A 17276-nucleotide genomic window follows, 5' to 3' on the forward strand; every position below is an offset into this window, starting at 1 on the left:
TACAGGGAGCTGCTCCCCCATCTGTACATCCAGTCCCTCTTGCACCTTGATTTTTTTTTTCCCCCAATAAGCCCCACTACTCCTGGACCACCCTCACAAGCTGACCACACCTGGATCTTCCCACCCCAAACAGCTGCACCTGGATCCCAACTTCATTGAGCCCCATTCCCCCCCAGCATCTGGGCCCCCCACACTCAGACCTCCCTGAGCATCTGGGCCCCAACCACTTTCACCTGGGCCCCCCTGCAGAGTCCCATTATCATTGCACCCAGAACCCCACAAGCCCCTGTCCATCTGGATTCCCCCCACTGAGCTGCCCTCACCCAGATTGCCCCACACAGAACTTACTGAACTCACACCTGGATTCCCTCCACACTTGGCTCCTGCTTTGCAGGCAGGCACCTAGTACAGAGGGACAGGGCTCTGTGGTGTCTCTGGGGCAGGCCCAGTCCTTGCACTGTGTCAGGGTTGCATACAACCTCACCACTGAGTTTACAGCCCAGGATAGGGGGGCTGCACAGTGATCTCCCACCTCTGTGCAGCCAGTGGCCTGTGTTTCCACAGTGCTATGCTGGAGACACTTTTTTTTTTTTTTTTTGGACCAATAAAATTTGCAGAATTTTAAAATTTTTGGCACAGAATGCCCTCAAGACTAAAATTAGCAGAATAACTTTACTGGCAAGGACCTGCTAGGTTCCTTATACAAGTCCAGAGGAGATGTATACAGGAAGGACATAATTTATCTAAATGCTACAGTAACAGGCACCCTCAAATACTTTGATTGTGAAAGGTGAGTGAACAGAAAGGAGAGATGGCTTGTACTATTTCTAGCAGATCAGCTGAAGGGCATGATGACCAAAGGATGAGTGTGCTCTCTGAGGAAAGGACAGCAACAATGAGAACCCTGTTAGTAGGACCAAAGTTTCTTCCCTTTCTGTACAGAATGTAGTGCAGCCTCTGACAGGCCATGCTTTCTATCTCTGAAAGTAATGGTTTTCACTTCTGATGTCATCCAGCTTGCAACGTACTTTAGAGATTCACACATGGTTTAAAAAGTATAGCAAATGCAGGGAATCTTTTAGAGTTCCAGTACCTGAAGGGAAACTGGCTTTTTCCTTAGCAATTGCAGCTGTGCTGCCAAAATGTGCAATTCTCATCTGTTGGGAGTTGATAACCAAAAATCAGTACAAGCATTACTTAACCATCTTCATCTCTACACTCCACAACCATTACCCTACCTTATGTAAGTGCAGCAACTGTTCATACAAATCAGTTAGTTATTCTCATTAGGGGTGTGTGAGAAATGTTTCCCTCTTTCATCGCTCCCCAGAGAACACTCTTCCCACCCCCCACGTACCTCAAGGAAACTCTGGGAATAACCCACCCATGTTTGTAATATCTCAAAAGGTCAAGAAAATATAGGCCACTTCAGTGGATTATTTAGCAGGGATACTGCATAAGAAAGGATGCCAGTAAATAGACTTGGCAATTTCAAAAATTTTTTTCTTAAACTAGTTTAGCTGCTTTCTGCTAAAGGTAAGCTTTTATTTGGAAAAAACCTAGCTACCTTCTAAAAGGTAAATGTTAATCTACTCACAATATGGGAATGCATCAGAATAAACCCTTCTCCATCCTAACTTCCAACATCTTGTCAAGCCATAGTGAGGACTCAGGTGTGAGATTTCAATAAAAATATTAAATGACAACCTAGTAAAATCGGTAAGAGCTTACCTCTATAAAAAGGCTGCACTGATCAAAACATTAGCTTTGTGCCATTCATTTTATTCACTAATGTTTCACTTACAATTCATACAGAACATTTTAAACAATAAGAATGTTAAATAGTGGGTTTTAAAAGGCCAGAGAACCAGTATGTGGTGTAATAGGTTTTTTTAAAAAAAAAAGTCTAAATTTCATTTGATTTGTGAAAACTGTTTAATGTTTTTAAAATTATTGTAGTCTGACAAATGATCCATTTAATTTCCCCTTTCATTAAATTATCCACTTTAGAAATTAAAGCGCACAAACAAATTCTATCTTGGTAAGACAGGAGTTAAGACTGAAACTGTTCTCAAATATAACCCATTCCATTAAAAATTTCAGACTAAATCCTGCTTATCTTGCCTGTCAAATCATCTTCAGAAAATTACAGTATCAGGTAGGACTTTTAAATTTTCAGTGTTGCACAATATAAAACCAGATTTGATATTCTCATTCAAAAAGTGTTTGATCCTACACCATTCAAAATCTACCTTCAGTTAGATATGTGATTTTAAAAAAAAAATCCTACGGTATGGATGATGGAAAAAACAGGCTGTACCTACATAACTGCAGCATGTACTCACCACTGTACAGCATAACACCCTATTTTTAATATTGAGATCTGGATGTAATACTCTTGCATGTACATCACAGCTGCTCTCAGATCAACAAGCTTTTCTCAGAAAGAGTGATGTTTCAAGTCATAAGAGCAGGAAGAACAAGAGGATGACACCTCTGAAAGCATAAGTTTTGTGCATAAGTTTGACCCATGTTGAGTCACTGGAGAGTGAAGCTAAAAAAAGATTGCTTAGGTATCTAAAGTTTGATTGAATATAAGTTTAGTGTGTGGGTTTTTTTCCTTAAACCCTTCACTTTCAAAGGCAAATCTGAAGAAACTTATCAGTGGCTTAGCTTTTCATTTAATCTTCTTTGGGTGTCTTAGCTGTGTAGTGATCAGCTTCCAATTTCAGGTCTTAGATTCCTAGTTGCGAACCATATGCTCTGGGACCTGCAGTAACAGAAGACAAGCATGATATAATTATATTGTAGTGTTCTCTAGTATTGCAGAGCTCTTTATTTTAGCACAAAGAGAAGCTGGCCATATATTAGCAATAGATATATTCATGCTCCTAGAAGGCCTTTGCAGATAAGTTTGGCTACATGCCTGTTGCAAAAAGTGCTCAGAAAACTTCAATTCTGGCTAGTTTCTCAAATCTGCAACTATACCATATGTTTTACAGAGAATATTTTCAGTTGTATAGTACAGTAATTCATGCTATTTTAAATCTGTTACAATTATTGCAGAGTTCATATGTCATCAAACCATGTCATGTTGCACACATGGAAAAGTGATCCTCTCTCTACCCCAAGTTTCTTGGTTGTTTTTATGCACTTTTTACTACACCAATAGCATGGTGCTGTGGGTGGGGAGCAGAGATGCAAGACAGTGCATGGGTCTAGTCCTTGTTTTGCCAGTGACTTGCTGTATTGAGGCAAGTAACTTCTCCATTGGCCTGCTCCAAAGACCAGGCTCAAGGTCTTCCACAAGCACCTCCCTGTGGCTCAACCCCCCAGACTGACTACACTCTGCTCTTTTAGGAGGCCCAGTTGTCCATTAAACTACCATCTGATACCCATAGTTACACTTCCTCAGGCTGAGAAGCAGCTAATTAATTATGGTGCAGTGGGGCTGGCTCATCTCCCCTTAAAAGGGCCAGCCACCTAGTGACAACAGGTTTCAATTATTTGCTGAATGGGGGCCTGAGTCCACAGGCTCAGTTAGGAGCACATCTGTCTCCTTCCACTCCTCTGCCCACAACAGACAGGAGGAGACAGGCATCCTCCAGAATATATGAATGTTCTGAGGCTCAGAAGGAGGTGGATCAGTTTAAAGTCTGAGTAAAGATAAAGCGAGGGTGGGCATGGAAGGCCAATACCATGGTACTATGGACTACCAAATCAGGAAGAGGAGGTGAACGAGGCATTTCTAGATCAAAAAATCCAAAACACAAGACCTGGTTCTAACGGAGGACCCAGACATCTGTTGGAAAAGTACTACAGTAAAATGCAAAAAATTCCAATATGAATCTTGGAGTGTGTTAGGGACAACTTATTATTTCCTCCACTGTCTGAAATAAGGAGTGGTAGCCAGATAAGACTGGCTTTTGACTAACAGAACAATTAGTTGTGAAACCTGAAGATGGAATGCAATTTGGGTAAAGGAAGGGGTGAGAGCGGTAGAATAAAGTTAATGGTGTTTGTCTGTTTTTAAAAAAAGAACAAACAAAAAAAGCCCCCTGAGAATTAGTAGGTAAGTTTTCCAGGGGGAAGAAGAGATCTAAGGAGAAAAAGGGAGTTCAGGAGAACTGGCAGTTTCTCAAAGAGACAAGTTAAAGTCACAACAGCAAACTATCCCAATACAAGGGAAAGATCGGAAGAACTGCAAGAGACCAATGTGGCTGCATCAGGAGCACTTGAATTACACTGAGGAGTAGCCAGGATTCCAGATCACAGGAGATGCAGGGGCCCAGGTACTTGTGGACACCCCAGAGAGATTGCAGTCGCTGCCTGAGGAGCCCAGAGACTCCCAAGACACCATGACTTCAACTGCAAGAGTCATGGTAGGAAGTAGCCCAGGGAGGGACTAGCCAGTGTCCTGGCAGCAATCTGCATGTTGCAGGCTGATTCCCCGCTGACTTAATGGTGAACCCATTCACCATTACCAGGGCCCTGAGCTGGGGTGGCCCACCAAACCAGCTCCCATTAACTCTAGCCATTAGGCTGCACTTCCCCACAGCCAAGGGGAACCCTACTGACTTTGGCCATTAGGCCATGTGTCTCCGCAGCCTAAGGGAGTCCTACTGACTTTGGCTGTTGGGCCAAGCTTCCCTGCAATCCAGGGGAGTCCTATTAGCTTTAACTACAGGCATACCCTGCCCTTACCCTACCCCCAGGGGGATGGGGTGTACTGGCCCCACAACAAGGGCAAATACAGTAACTCCTCACTTAATGTTGTAGTTATATTCCTGAAAAATGAGACTTTAAGCGAATCTAATTTCCCCATAAGAATTAATATAAATGGGGGGGAAGGGGACTAGGTTCCAGGGAAAAATTTTCTTGCTAGACAAAAGACACATGCAGTATAAGTTTTAAACAAACAATTTAATAGAGACACAGCAATGATGATTGTGAAGCTTGGTTGAGGTGGTGGAGTCAGAGGGTGGAATATTTCCCAGGGAATGCCTTACTAGTAAATGATCTAGCAATTGCCTGAAACCTCAAGGGTTAACTCGTTGTTGCAGCCTCACACTCTACAAGGTAGCAGGAATGGATGGAAGGGAGATGGCATGGCAGAAGAGAGACTCACTCTGTGTGTGAGAGAGAAAGGTGTGTATTTTCCCCTTTAAGTACGCTGACACCACTCTTAAGTACACTACCTCCTTAAAAGAAAAGGAGTACTTGTGGCACCTTAGAGACTAACCAATTTATTTGAGCATAAGCTTTCATGGGCTAAAACACTTCACTTTAGTCTCTAAGGTGCCACAAGTACTCCTTTTCTTTTTGTGGATACAGACTAACACAGCTGCTACTCTGAAACTACCTTGTTAATCAGCAAGCTGAGACCACTGCAGCTGCTGCCAGGGACTCCCTTTGTCCTGAGCCCTGTTGTGTGGTCCCCCTGATCTATGGAGGTGGGGTAAGCAGGGTCCAGGGGGAGGGGGACACCCTGACCTAAGATGCCCTCCCCCCCGCACCCAGCAGGCTCTGGAAAGCAGCTCCAAGGCAGAGGGCAGGAGCAGCACATGGCAGTGGGGGGAGGGACAGCTGAACTGATGGCAATTGATAGCCTGCTGGGTGGCTGCTGCACAGGGAACTTAGGGGAGTGGGGAGCTGATGGGGGGGGGGGGGGGGGCTGCCGGTCCACCCTGGTTCCAAGCCCCCACCAGCTAGCTGCAACATGCTGCTCTTCCTGCAAGCAGTGGACAAAGCAGGCAGCTGCCAAATGACATTATAAGGGAGCATTGCACAACTTTAAAAGAGCATGTTCCCTAACTGATCAGCAAAGTAACAATGAAACAAGGTTAACCGGGACTACTTTAAGTGAGGCATTACTGTATTGTACCTATCTTTTAAAAAAAACAAAAAAACAACCAAGGCCATTATAGAGCAGTCATCCTAACTTTGAAATCTGGAAAGATATTTGAACAAATCAATTTGTAAGCACCTAGAGTATAATAGGGTTTAAGTAATAGCCAACATAACTTGTCAAAAACAAATCATGCCAAACCAACCTCATTGACAGGGTTGCTAGCCTTAATGGCTAGGGGGGAAGTAGTAGGTGTGACATTTTGATTTTTAGTAAGGTTTCTGACCCAGTCCCACAAAAACTAGGGAATGTGGTTTAGATTAAATTACTATAAACTGGGTGCATAACTGGTTGAAAGACCATACTCAGAGTAGCTACCAATGGTTCTCTGTCAAACAGGGAGGATGTATCTAGTGGGGTTCTGCAAGGGTCAGTCCTGGGTCTGGTACTAATCAACTTTTTCATTAATTACTTGGATAACAGAGTGGGGAGCATTCTTACAATTTGCAGGTGACACCAAGCTGGGATTGGTTGCGACCACTATGGTGGACAGGATTAGAATTCAAGACAAGCTTGACAAATTGGACAACTGGTATGAAATAAAGAAGAAATTCAATGAAGGCATGTGCAAAGCATTACACTTAGGAAGGAAAAATCAAATGCATAACTACAAAATGGGGAATAACTGTCTAGGCAGTGGTAGTAGTGCAGTAAAAGATCTGGGCGCTATAGTGGATCTCAAATTGAATGACCCAGCAATGTGATTCAGTTGCAAAAAAGGCTAATATTCTGGGGTGTATTAACAGGAAATCCTATATGTAAGACACAGGATGGAACTGTTCCGTTCTATTCCACACTGGAGAGGTCTCAGCTGGAGTAGTGTTCAGTTCTGGATGCCATACTTTAAGAAAGATATGGATACACAAGAGAGAGTCCAGAGGAGAGAGCAACAAAAACGTTACAAAGTTTAGGAAAACCTTTCCTCATAGATCAGGTTAAGCTGGATATGTCTAGTCTTGAAGATTGAGGGTAGGGTGACCAGATGTCCTATTTTTATAAGCACAGTCCTGTTTTGGGACTCTCTTATAGGTACCTATTACATCCCACCCCTTGTCCCATTTTTTCCACAGTTGCTATCTGGTCACCCTAATTGAGGGGGACCTGATAAGACACCAAATATGATAAGGGAACTTATAAAGAGGATGGTGGTCAATGGTCCTACTTTCAGTAAACATGGAGAACAAGTAGTAGTTGGCTTAATCTGCATCAAGGGAGATTTAAGTTTTCCATTAGGGAAAAAACTAAGTACAGGATATTCAAGCACTGGAACAGGCTTCTAAGGGAGGTTGTTAGGACCCTGGTCATTAGAGGTTTTTATGAATAGATTAGACCAGAGGTTCTCAAACTGTGGGTTGTGACTCTGTTTTGATGTGTTTCAGAGTAGCAGCCATGTTAGTCTGTATCTGCAAAAAGAAAAAGAGTACTTGTGGCACCTTAGAGACTAACATTTATTTGAGCATAACCTTTCGTGAGCTACAGCTGACTTCATCGGACACATGCAGTGGAAAATTTTATATACACAATATGAAACAATGGGTGTTACCATACACACTGTAACAAGAGTGATCAACTAACGTGAGCTATTACCAGCAGAAGAGAAGAAAAACCTTTTGTAGTGATAATCAACGTGGGCCATTTCCAGCAGTTGACAAGAATGTGTGAGGAGCACTAGGGGGGAAAAAAACATGGGGAAATAGTTTTTTACTTTGTATAAAGACACATCCACTCCCAGTCTTTATTGAAGCCTAATTTAATGGTGTCCAGTTTGCAAATTAATTCCAATTCAGCAGTCTCTTGTTGGAGTCTGTTTTTTGAAGGTGTGTTGTTGTTATGTTGTGACTTTTAGGTCTGTAATCAAGTGACCAGAGAGATTGAAGTGTTCTCAGACTGGTTTTTGAATGTTGTTCTTTACGTCTGATTTGGGTCCATTCTTTTATGTAGAGACTATCCGGTTTGGCCAATGTACATGGCAGAGGGGCATTGCTGGCACACAATGGCATATCACATTGGTAGATGTGCAGGTGAATGAGCCTCTGATAGTATGGCTGACGTGATTAGGCCCTATGATGGTGGCCCCTGAATAGATATGTGGACAGAGTTGGCAACGGACTTTGTTGCAAGGATAGATGTGTGGTTGCTGGTGAGCATTTGCTTCAGGTTGGGGGGGCTGTCTGTAAGCAAGGACTGGCCTGTCTCCCAAGATCTGTGAGAGTGATGGGTCATTCTTCAGGATAGGTTGTAGATCCTTGATGATGTGCTGGAGAGGCTTTAGTTGGGGGCTGAAGGTGACGGCTAGTGGCGTTCTGTTACTTTCTTTTCTGGGCCTGTCCTGTAGTAGGTAACTTCTGGGTACTCTTCTGGCTCTGTCAATGTGTTTCTTCACTTCAGCAGGTGGGTAGTGTAGTTTTAAGAATGCTTGATAGAGATCTTGTAGGTGTTTGTCTCTGTCTGAGGGGTTGGAGTAAATGCAGTTGTATCGTAGAAGTTGGCTGTAGACAATGGATCGTGTGGTCTGGATGAAAGCTGGAGGCATGTAGGTAAGTACAGTGTGTATGGTAACACCCATTGTTTCATGTTCTCTGTATATAAAATCTTCCTACTGTATTTTCCACTGCACGCATCCGATGAAGTGAGCTGTAGCTCACGAAAGCTTATGCTCAAATTAGTTAGTCTCTAAGGTGCCACAAGTACTCCTTTTCTGTTTTGATGTGGTCAGCAGGGCTGAAAGTAGGGGGTCACTTTTTTCCAACTAAGGGGGGTCATGATTTTTCCTAAGTCCAAATGGCATCACCAGCACAAAGTTTGATAAACACTGGACTAAACAAACACCTGTCAGGGATGGTCTAAGTCTCCTTCATCCTGCTTCAGCACAGGGAGCTGGACTAGATGACCTTCTGAGGTCCCTTCCAGCCCCACGCTTCTATGATTTGCTACTCCATAGGATAGGAGAGTAAAGGTGTCACGGCATGCCATCCTAAGAGCTGTGTGTTTCCTATGTTGTAGCAATGTGAGACAAAACAGACCAGCTGGTTCCGCCTGTGCACCATAACACAAAATGCAATATTAGGACTTCATGCTGCAATTTTTTTTAATTATGCACCTCCAGATTGTTTCTCCAACTCAAAGATAAGTGTCTCTGCTTTAGATTAGGCAGTTATGCCTGGTCTGTTCTATTAGGAGAGCTTGCAGAGAACTCTATTTGTTGAGAGCAGGTGTCATTCACCATGCCAACCATGCAATGGAGAGTACAATTTTGTGCAAGTTCATAGAAGAAAGACATTTATCAATTGCTGTTGCCTTTTTTCCTTCTGTGTGTTTTTAGAGGACCTATGCTGAAGGAATGCAAATGGCATGATATTGCAAAAAAAAAAAAAAATCTTAAATTTCTTTAAAAGACCTCTGGGGGTATGTAAGGTTTGAACTTTTCATAGACCTTAATTTTCAAGAGTTAAGAATAAATTCATTAGCCTAAACAAAAAAAAGTTACCAGCCAATTATTTCCTGCATTAGATTACTTTGCAGGGAGAAGCCATTGTCCTTATTAGAAGTGCATAAACTTGTTAACCACTTCTTTGCCTAAGAATTACCAATCATAAGTCATTTCTATTCCTGCCAGCTTCTATTTATAAATTTTTTTAACAGGATGTTGCAGAGGATATGTAAACAGGATACTAATCATGGAAATTCAAAAACCCAAAATGCAGTCAGATTTAAAATATTAAACTAAGAAGTAAGATGATAGGTTTTGTCATTTATCTGATTTAAGATAAATGGTGAATGATCCCATACACCATTAGTTTGAAAAGCAATAAGTAAAATGCAAGGGGAAAATCACTTATTAACAAGAAGCACTAAAGTATTAGATGACTTACTGCTACTTTCAAAGCTTGCTCCACATCGTCCAGTATATCTTGTGCATCCTCCAAACCAATTGACAGGCGAATCAAAGTATCATTGATCCCAAGAACCTCTCTCTCTTCTTCAGGAACTGAAGCGTGAGTCATAATGGCCCTGAAAGAAAAGAAAAATAATCTCTGCAGACCCCATTAGGGGTTTTATTAAATAACTAATTTAGCTGGCTTTTACCGGTCAGCTCTGTAGGAGTGGTGACTATTTTCTGAACAGTAGTTTTGTGATATTCTCTACTTAATCTACACGTCAAAAGCCCAGATCCTCAGATTGTGCAAACTAGCATAGCTCCAATTAAGTCAATGGGGCATCAGCTAGAGTAAATCTACGTAGTTCGCTTGACTTCACTGGTTTGTATTAGCTGAGAATCTGGTACAATATTGCCTGACTATAAGTGCTAAAGAAAAACAGTGGGTACTTGGGACACTGTAGCTCTAAGTTTTCATCTGGAAAAGGAAGCAAAATCCTATACTACTTTCTTTCAACCTTTCTATTGTATTTATATTTTTCTAAACATGTGATTCTAAAAGTTTTCCTGGTGGAACTGGATATCTGTTTAAAGATTATGTTTTGAAGGTAAACGCAAAGAAAACTGAGGTTATGCAAGTAAGGAAGGTAGAAGAACTATTGAGTGAAGTTTCAGGAGAGAAGCTGAATCGGAAAGGTATACTTAGTCCAGTGGAGACAGACCTGGAAAACTGAACATAAAAACCCAATGCTCATGGGTGGCAGGAGTATTGTGAGACCAACAATTAAGTTACAAACCGAGAAGAAAAAGTATATGCTGCATGTGTTGGTCCTTGCCTGATCTATGGTTTGGAAATTGTGCGTCTTACAGAGAAGGAAGAAAAGATACAAGTAGTAGAAAATGATATGCTGAGGAGAATGGAAGGCTAGAGGAGGGTAGACAGAGTAAAGCATGGAAGAAATTAGGAGGAAGATGAACTTGGGACTCTCAATGACCAGCTGGAGAGTGCAAGTTTGAGGTGGGCTGGACATATAAATAAGCATGGAAGGAAAAATGACCAGCAAAGAGAGAATGGCAGGAACAGGTCAGCAAGAAAGGAGGTAAAGATCAAGGATATGATGGAAAGACTGTTGTGACACACTGCTAGACAGAATTAAGAATCCTGCAGGATAATGACCCAAATTCAACCTTTAGGGCAGGGGTGGGCAAACTTTTTGGCCTAAGGGCCACATCGGGGTTCCAAAACTGTATGGAGGGCCGGGTAGGGAAGGCTGTGCCTCCCCTAACAACCTGGTCCTCACCCCCATCCACCCTCTCCCACTTCCCACCCCCTGACTACCCCCTCAGAACCTTGGACCCATCCAACCCCCCCCCCCCCCCCGGACTGCCCCTGGGATCTCCTGCTCCTTATCCACCCCCCTGACTCCCCACCCCCTTACCATACTGCTCAGAGCAGCAGGACTGACATCTGTGCTGCCTGGCCAGAGCCACCCATGCTGCCCAGCAGGAGCTCGCAGCCCTGCCACCCAGAGTGCTGGTGGTACAGCAAGCTGAGGCTGCAGGGGAGGGCGGATGGCAGGGGAGGGGCCGGGGACTACTCTCCCTGGCCAGGAACTCAAGGGCTGGGCAGGATGGTCCGTAGTTTGCCCACCTCTGCTTTAGGGACATATTCGTAGACTATTTTTGTGTTCACATATTGTTAGAGGTTAATGTAACCAAACAGTTCCTGTCTATGCTGTATTCTATTAATTCAGAGATCAAAGGGTGAGCCTACATTTACGTGAACTGTAAATATAGTGATATTACTGTATTGATCTCTTTGAAGAATATAGCAAATCACCTGCAAATGGTGGAAAACAGGCACTTGCCTTATGTTAATCCATCTAACTAATTACCGGTGATGCTTAGGAAATAGGTCTACTTCAGTCTCAATTACCTATTGTTCACCTAACAATTCTGAGCTGTCAAGAGAAGGCCTGGAACTGTAGTTAAACAAATGAAAAGGATCAGGACCCAAGGGTGGTTTGTTGGGGGGGGCGGGGGCTTTAAATCTCTGATCCGCTTGATGCGTTATGCAGGGGAAGCTTGAGTCATGGGACTGGAGATGTGTCTTACCTGGATCACCCTGAATATGAATATTGGACTATAGCCTATGGACTAACTGATAGAACTCTTTGCAACTACAGTACTCACCATCTCTAGTATACCTACGTCTGTATGTATACTGATCTTTTAACCAATACTTTAAAAAACAAAAACTACTTTAGTTAAGAATTGGCCATAAGCATGTATTTGGGTAAGATCTGAAATATTCATTAACCTGGGAGGTAATGCTTCCGATCCTTTGGGATTGGTAGAATGTTAAGATTTTTTCAGTAATCCCATCATATTTGACTTGGGTGACTGGGTAGAAGCCCAAGGCTGGGTTGCCAAAAGGGAACTGTGTTTTGGCTTCTAGGTAACTAGTAAGGTATTACAGAAATTGTTTTGTGCTGGCTTGGTAAATCTAAGTTTTGGAATATTCACCAGTTTTGGGGATTATCTGCCCTAACTGAATAAACACAGTATGGTTCCCCTGGGACCCTGGTCACAACTGTCAAGAGGTTTGAAGAGAAAAAGGATTGGAACTCCAAGGCCTACAAACTTGTGCCATGGACCAGGAGGAGTGAAAGAATTGTGGGCAACGCCGATCCCATGTAAACTAGAAAAGGAGTCAAGAAGCGAAGTGAATTCAACAAACTTTCCTAGATATTCAAAAGTGGGTCACATAGGAAATAGTTCATGAGGGCTTCTCTTCAAGCAACTAATCAGCAAGTTTCTTCTACCTTAAGGCTAGAGCTTTACAGACTCAGTATTGCCTTTATGTACAGAGCGATATCTCCAATTGACTTAAGTGGGAGCTCATCCCAGATGCAAGGGGCAGAAGAGGACAAGGGTATACACATGCAGAGAATGGCCAATTTTTCTTTTGTATTCTCCTCACCCCAAACTGACTGACAGACCATATTACATTCTTTTCACTACTGGCTGCAGTAGCTATGGCATTAGCAGAGAAGCACAGGTCGTGAAAGACTCAATAGCCATTTTATCTTTAAAGTCTTCAGATAAGCATTACATGATACTAGATCATTCTGGGAAGTGTTTTTACAATCCCTCTGTTAAAATACAAAGTTCACTGGGTATGAAAAACAGGTGCACTTAATTTTGTGTGCTGAGTATGCCCTCTTGTGTAAGCAGTTAGAATAGCAGACATTTTTTACACTAGTAAAACTGAAGGACAAGTGCAGTAGAACCTCAAAGATAAAAACACAAGTTATGCACTGACCAGTCAAAGGGACACCCTGTGAAACTGGAAATAACCAAATTTCCCCTCAAAACAAAAACAAAAAAAACCCAACCAAGTACTGTGCCTGTACTGCATCTTAAACGTAGGCATATCAGGGCTGCCTGTCGCCATATGTGGGGCAGCCACTTACAGCTACAAAGTGAAGATGCTGGGGCTGCCACCCCAAGCAGCCAGAGCCAGAAGACCAGGATCTGTGCAGGATCTGTGCGGCTTTCACCCCCCTCTTCCCTGGCTAGGAGGGGGAACCTGCTGTTTTTACCTCCCCTCTCCCAGCCAGAAGGGTGACAAGCTTGCCAATTCAGTCTGCCCCTGAGAAAGAATCTGCCTGCAAGGAAGCTGCCATCACTGAGGAGGGAGCTCAGAAGCTACTGGAGCCTGGCCTGCAGTGTCAGCTGCTGGAGCCCAAACTACACTTTGTTCAGAGTTACAGACAGCTTCCATTCCCAAGGTGTCTGTAACCCTGAGGTTCTGCTGTACATGATGTGGATTTAGCGAATCCATTGTCCATACTTTCATTTGTGGCTCAGACTCCCACTTTGAAGAAGGCAGGCCAAAGAACAATAGTGGGCTGCAAAAAAGCCAATGATGATGCTGTGGAAGAAACTGAAGGATATTCCTTGGATTTATGGTGGCTGAGGGAGCGGTTCTTCAGTTTCAGTTGATCCAAATGCCAGTAACATAACCATCTTCAGCCCATGACACAATAAAATGTATTATTTTTGAGGGAGGAATTTTGTTTTCACTTCACTCACCATTTTACTAACGCTGCTAGTTTCTAAAGTTAAGGATAAGAGGCAGAGATTAAATACTCTCTAGGTGAGATTCGGGGAGGCAAAGGTGATTTTGTGCCCTTCCAAGCCCCTGAGGCCTGTGTAAGTTACACCAGCTTTCCAGGGCTACCCTGTGGGTCACAGCACCACTCAGAATCTCCACAGTGCTGTGTGCACTGCAGCTCATTATGCCCTGTGGTGGATTTAGAGCTGCCTGTAATAGTTCGTCTGTGGTATTTTGAACTGATATCTGCTGTATGCAGATAGTGCGAATCAGAGTTTTGTCAGGAAATGTACCCAGAAAGGGGAGGTGTGGTTCTTCATACTCACATCTTTCCGCAAAGACTTGGACAATGCAGAGCAATTTACTCCAAAGCCTTGGCTCAGCCCCCACTTGCTGGGCCTGCCAGACCAGTTCCACCAGGAGGGACTCAGCCCCTTTGAGAGGGCAGGGGTCAAACAGCCTCAAAAGGGTTTAACCACACAGGTACTCCTTTGAGGGAATCTGACAGTTAAGGGGGAGGCTGACCCAGACATTGCTGGGGAGCTAATTGACCCTTGGGCTCCAGGGGTCAGGGCTCTCTCTACCTCTAGGTAAGATAGATATGCACATAGATTGTTTTTAAAAAAATCCCCTCTCATATCCTATGCTGCATTCCTACTGTTAAGATTAAATAATACTTTGTTTTATGAAGGCTGCGTGGGGTCACTATATTCACCATTGATCACATCTCATGAAGGGAAGAACAGCAGGTCGCCAAAACCCAGTTGGATCTACTGATCAGTCATGCAGGGCTGGTGCAACCACTAGGCAAATTAGGTGACCGCCTAGGGCGCCAAGTGGTTGGGGGCAGACAAAATCGCGCTCCGGGGAGGCGGAGGTGCACGGGGAAGGCTGCCTGCAGCAAGTAACAGCGGGGGGGCATGAAGTGGAACTGCTCCCTGCCTCTGCTCTGCCTCCTCCCCAAGCATGCCACCCTGCTCTGCTTCTCTGCCTCCCAGCCTTGTGGGGCTGGGGGGGAAACGACTGCCACAGGGCTGCTGCAGGGGGGAGGGGGGGCAGCAGGTGCAAGGTGGAAGTTTTGCCTAGGGTGTGAAACATCCTTGCACCAGCCCTGCAGTCATGTCTGGTATCCAGGGCACTGAGAGTGGAAGAATTAGGGAATTCCACCACACAAGGGTTAAAGACTTGAGACCTAACATATGGACGGTGTGCATTAAGAAGCCCAAAAGAGGGAACAGATATAAAGCTAGCTCTGAACTGTGACACTCCCCTCCTGCTCCATGCCCAACCCTGCCACCTACAGCAGGACTTAGGCAGGAATGCTTCGAAGCAGAAGGGCAGTACCCCATACCTGCAAGAGATTTCTAGCAGGCTGGGGTGGCTTGGGTGGGCAGCAAGGCTGCACTCTGCTCCTTTGCAGCTAAGGAGGGCATTCATTCAAGTGCCTTTAACAGCACAATATGTATGCTAAACTTAAAGGCTTTGTTTAAATTTGTTAGCATATGTATTGCTGTTTTACATTGGTCATGAGTCCTCGAGAGGGGAGGATGGAATGTGTTTTATTTAAAACAGCGTTTTTGATTCTTTTTCTCCTCATTGGTCTGAATTATTCATGCCATTAGAGGACTGCCTCTGCTTTGTACTGGCCAGAGGATGTTTGGATTCTGACGTCAGCCTAGTTCTACAGCCTGACAGGAATCCGTGGTGTTAGCTCCAGTGTAATTAAACAGAATTCTTCTTTGCAGCCAAATTTGTCTAACAAGCAGCAAACCAAAGAAAACAAATGCCTCATTTTCCAGCTTTGTGGATGAGAGAACTACAAGGGAAGATTATAATGCTGGACACTGACAGCCTTAAACCAGCTGCCTCAGGAATCTGCCAAAAACTTTGCTGAAAATATATTCCTCATCTTAGCAATGGTGCTAAGACTTATCCCACATCTGTCCACCTTTATTCAAATGAAGCTCCTAATCTCACAGCTCAGGCATTGTCCATTTTACAGGGAACAATTTACAAATTTGGAACCTAATCCTGTAAACCAGAGGTGGGCAAACTACAGCCTGCAGGACCATCCTGCCTGGCCCTTGAGCTCCTGGCCAAGGAGGCTAGGCCCCAGCCCCTCCCCGCTGTCCTCCCTCCCTTGCAGCCTCACCTCACTGCAGCGTGGCTGGCTCCAGCTGGGCCGTGCAGCTGCAAGCTTCTGCCGCTCAGAGCGGCATGGGGGGGGGGGGGTGAAGAGCAGGGGTGTGTGAACGGGGGTTGGATAGGGGGTGGGGTTCCAGGGGATGGTTGGATGGGTCAGGAGTTTTGAGGGGGGCAGGCAGGAGGCAGGAAGTGGGCCAGGCTGTTTGGGGAGGCACAGCCTTCCCTACCTGCCCCCCCCCAATACAGTTTCACAACCCCAATGTGGCCCTCAGGCCAAAAAGTTTGCCCACCCCTGCTGTAAGACCCTAATCATTTGATCAATCCCATTAAAAACAATGGGACTATTTGCATGACTATGGACCACTTCTGTGATAAGTTTCAGGAGTCTGTTCCTATAAAGGAAGTTGAATTTCCCCCCCCCCTTTGAAATACAATGTTTGGGTACAATAGCATAATGCAGTTTGGGATACATTCTACTTAAAATTTGTCTTTTAAATAAGTCATACATACGCTGAAATGGCTCCTCATCCAACTCCCATATAAAACAGACTGACTACTACATATTTGGGGGGAAAAAAGTGAGGAGTTAAGCATGTTGATGTTTGTATATACAAAAACACCCCTTTCATCACTGCCCTGGAAAAATACAGTTGAACTTAATTTTCTATGGAATTTGAAGAAAGTTTAACAGCCCCAATTGTTTTGTGTTAATCAGTGTGGACCTGAAAAAAATTACGCGCCTTTTGAGAGAAAAGAATCAGGCCACACTTACTGGAAAATAATAGTAATAATAATAATAAAAAAATCCTTGCAACTGGTTCAGAAGAGTGCTACAAGACACACGCATAATATCCTCTCCAGCCTCTGCTCATGAGAATGTGGGAGGGTTTGACCAGCAAAATAATAATAAAGTCTCAAAGAGGATTCACAGATTTGCAAAGCTAAAAAACCTTGTGCTTTAAACCACCTCAAATCACATAACTCTTTAAATGTTCATAAACCTGGTAACTGCAAAGGAACAGTGAAGCTCATTAACCTGAATGTGTGCCAGTATGTCATCACTGACTTGGCTCAGTCACACCTGAACAGCTAAAAATTAACAGACATATCACTGGCTCCATCTCTGTTACATAAGAGAATAAAACTCCAGTGGGGCATGGCGCTGGCACATAGGGTCTCAGGTACGTGATGTGATTTTTCAGAATCTCTCTTGGGAATAGTCATGT

General features: G+C 43.9%; 1 protein-coding gene across 1 annotated transcript in view; it reads right to left on the reverse strand.

The window, feature by feature from the left end:
- Positions 1 to 1848: 1848 nt before the first annotated feature.
- Positions 1849 to 17276, reverse strand: part of CTH (cystathionine gamma-lyase) — a 42811-nt gene continuing 27383 nt past the window's right edge. Inside the window, exons 11-12 of the mRNA XM_074961541.1 lie at positions 9781 to 9919; positions 1849 to 2770 (exon numbers count right to left, since the gene is read on the reverse strand). Coding sequence (XP_074817642.1) covers positions 2744 to 2770; positions 9781 to 9919 — 166 coding nt within the window. The 3' untranslated portion in view covers positions 1849 to 2743. The remainder of the gene's footprint in view (positions 2771 to 9780; positions 9920 to 17276) is intronic.

This window comes from Natator depressus, chromosome 8 (assembly GCF_965152275.1).
Source record: "Natator depressus isolate rNatDep1 chromosome 8, rNatDep2.hap1, whole genome shotgun sequence".
Taxonomy (NCBI): Eukaryota; Metazoa; Chordata; order Testudines; family Cheloniidae; genus Natator; species Natator depressus.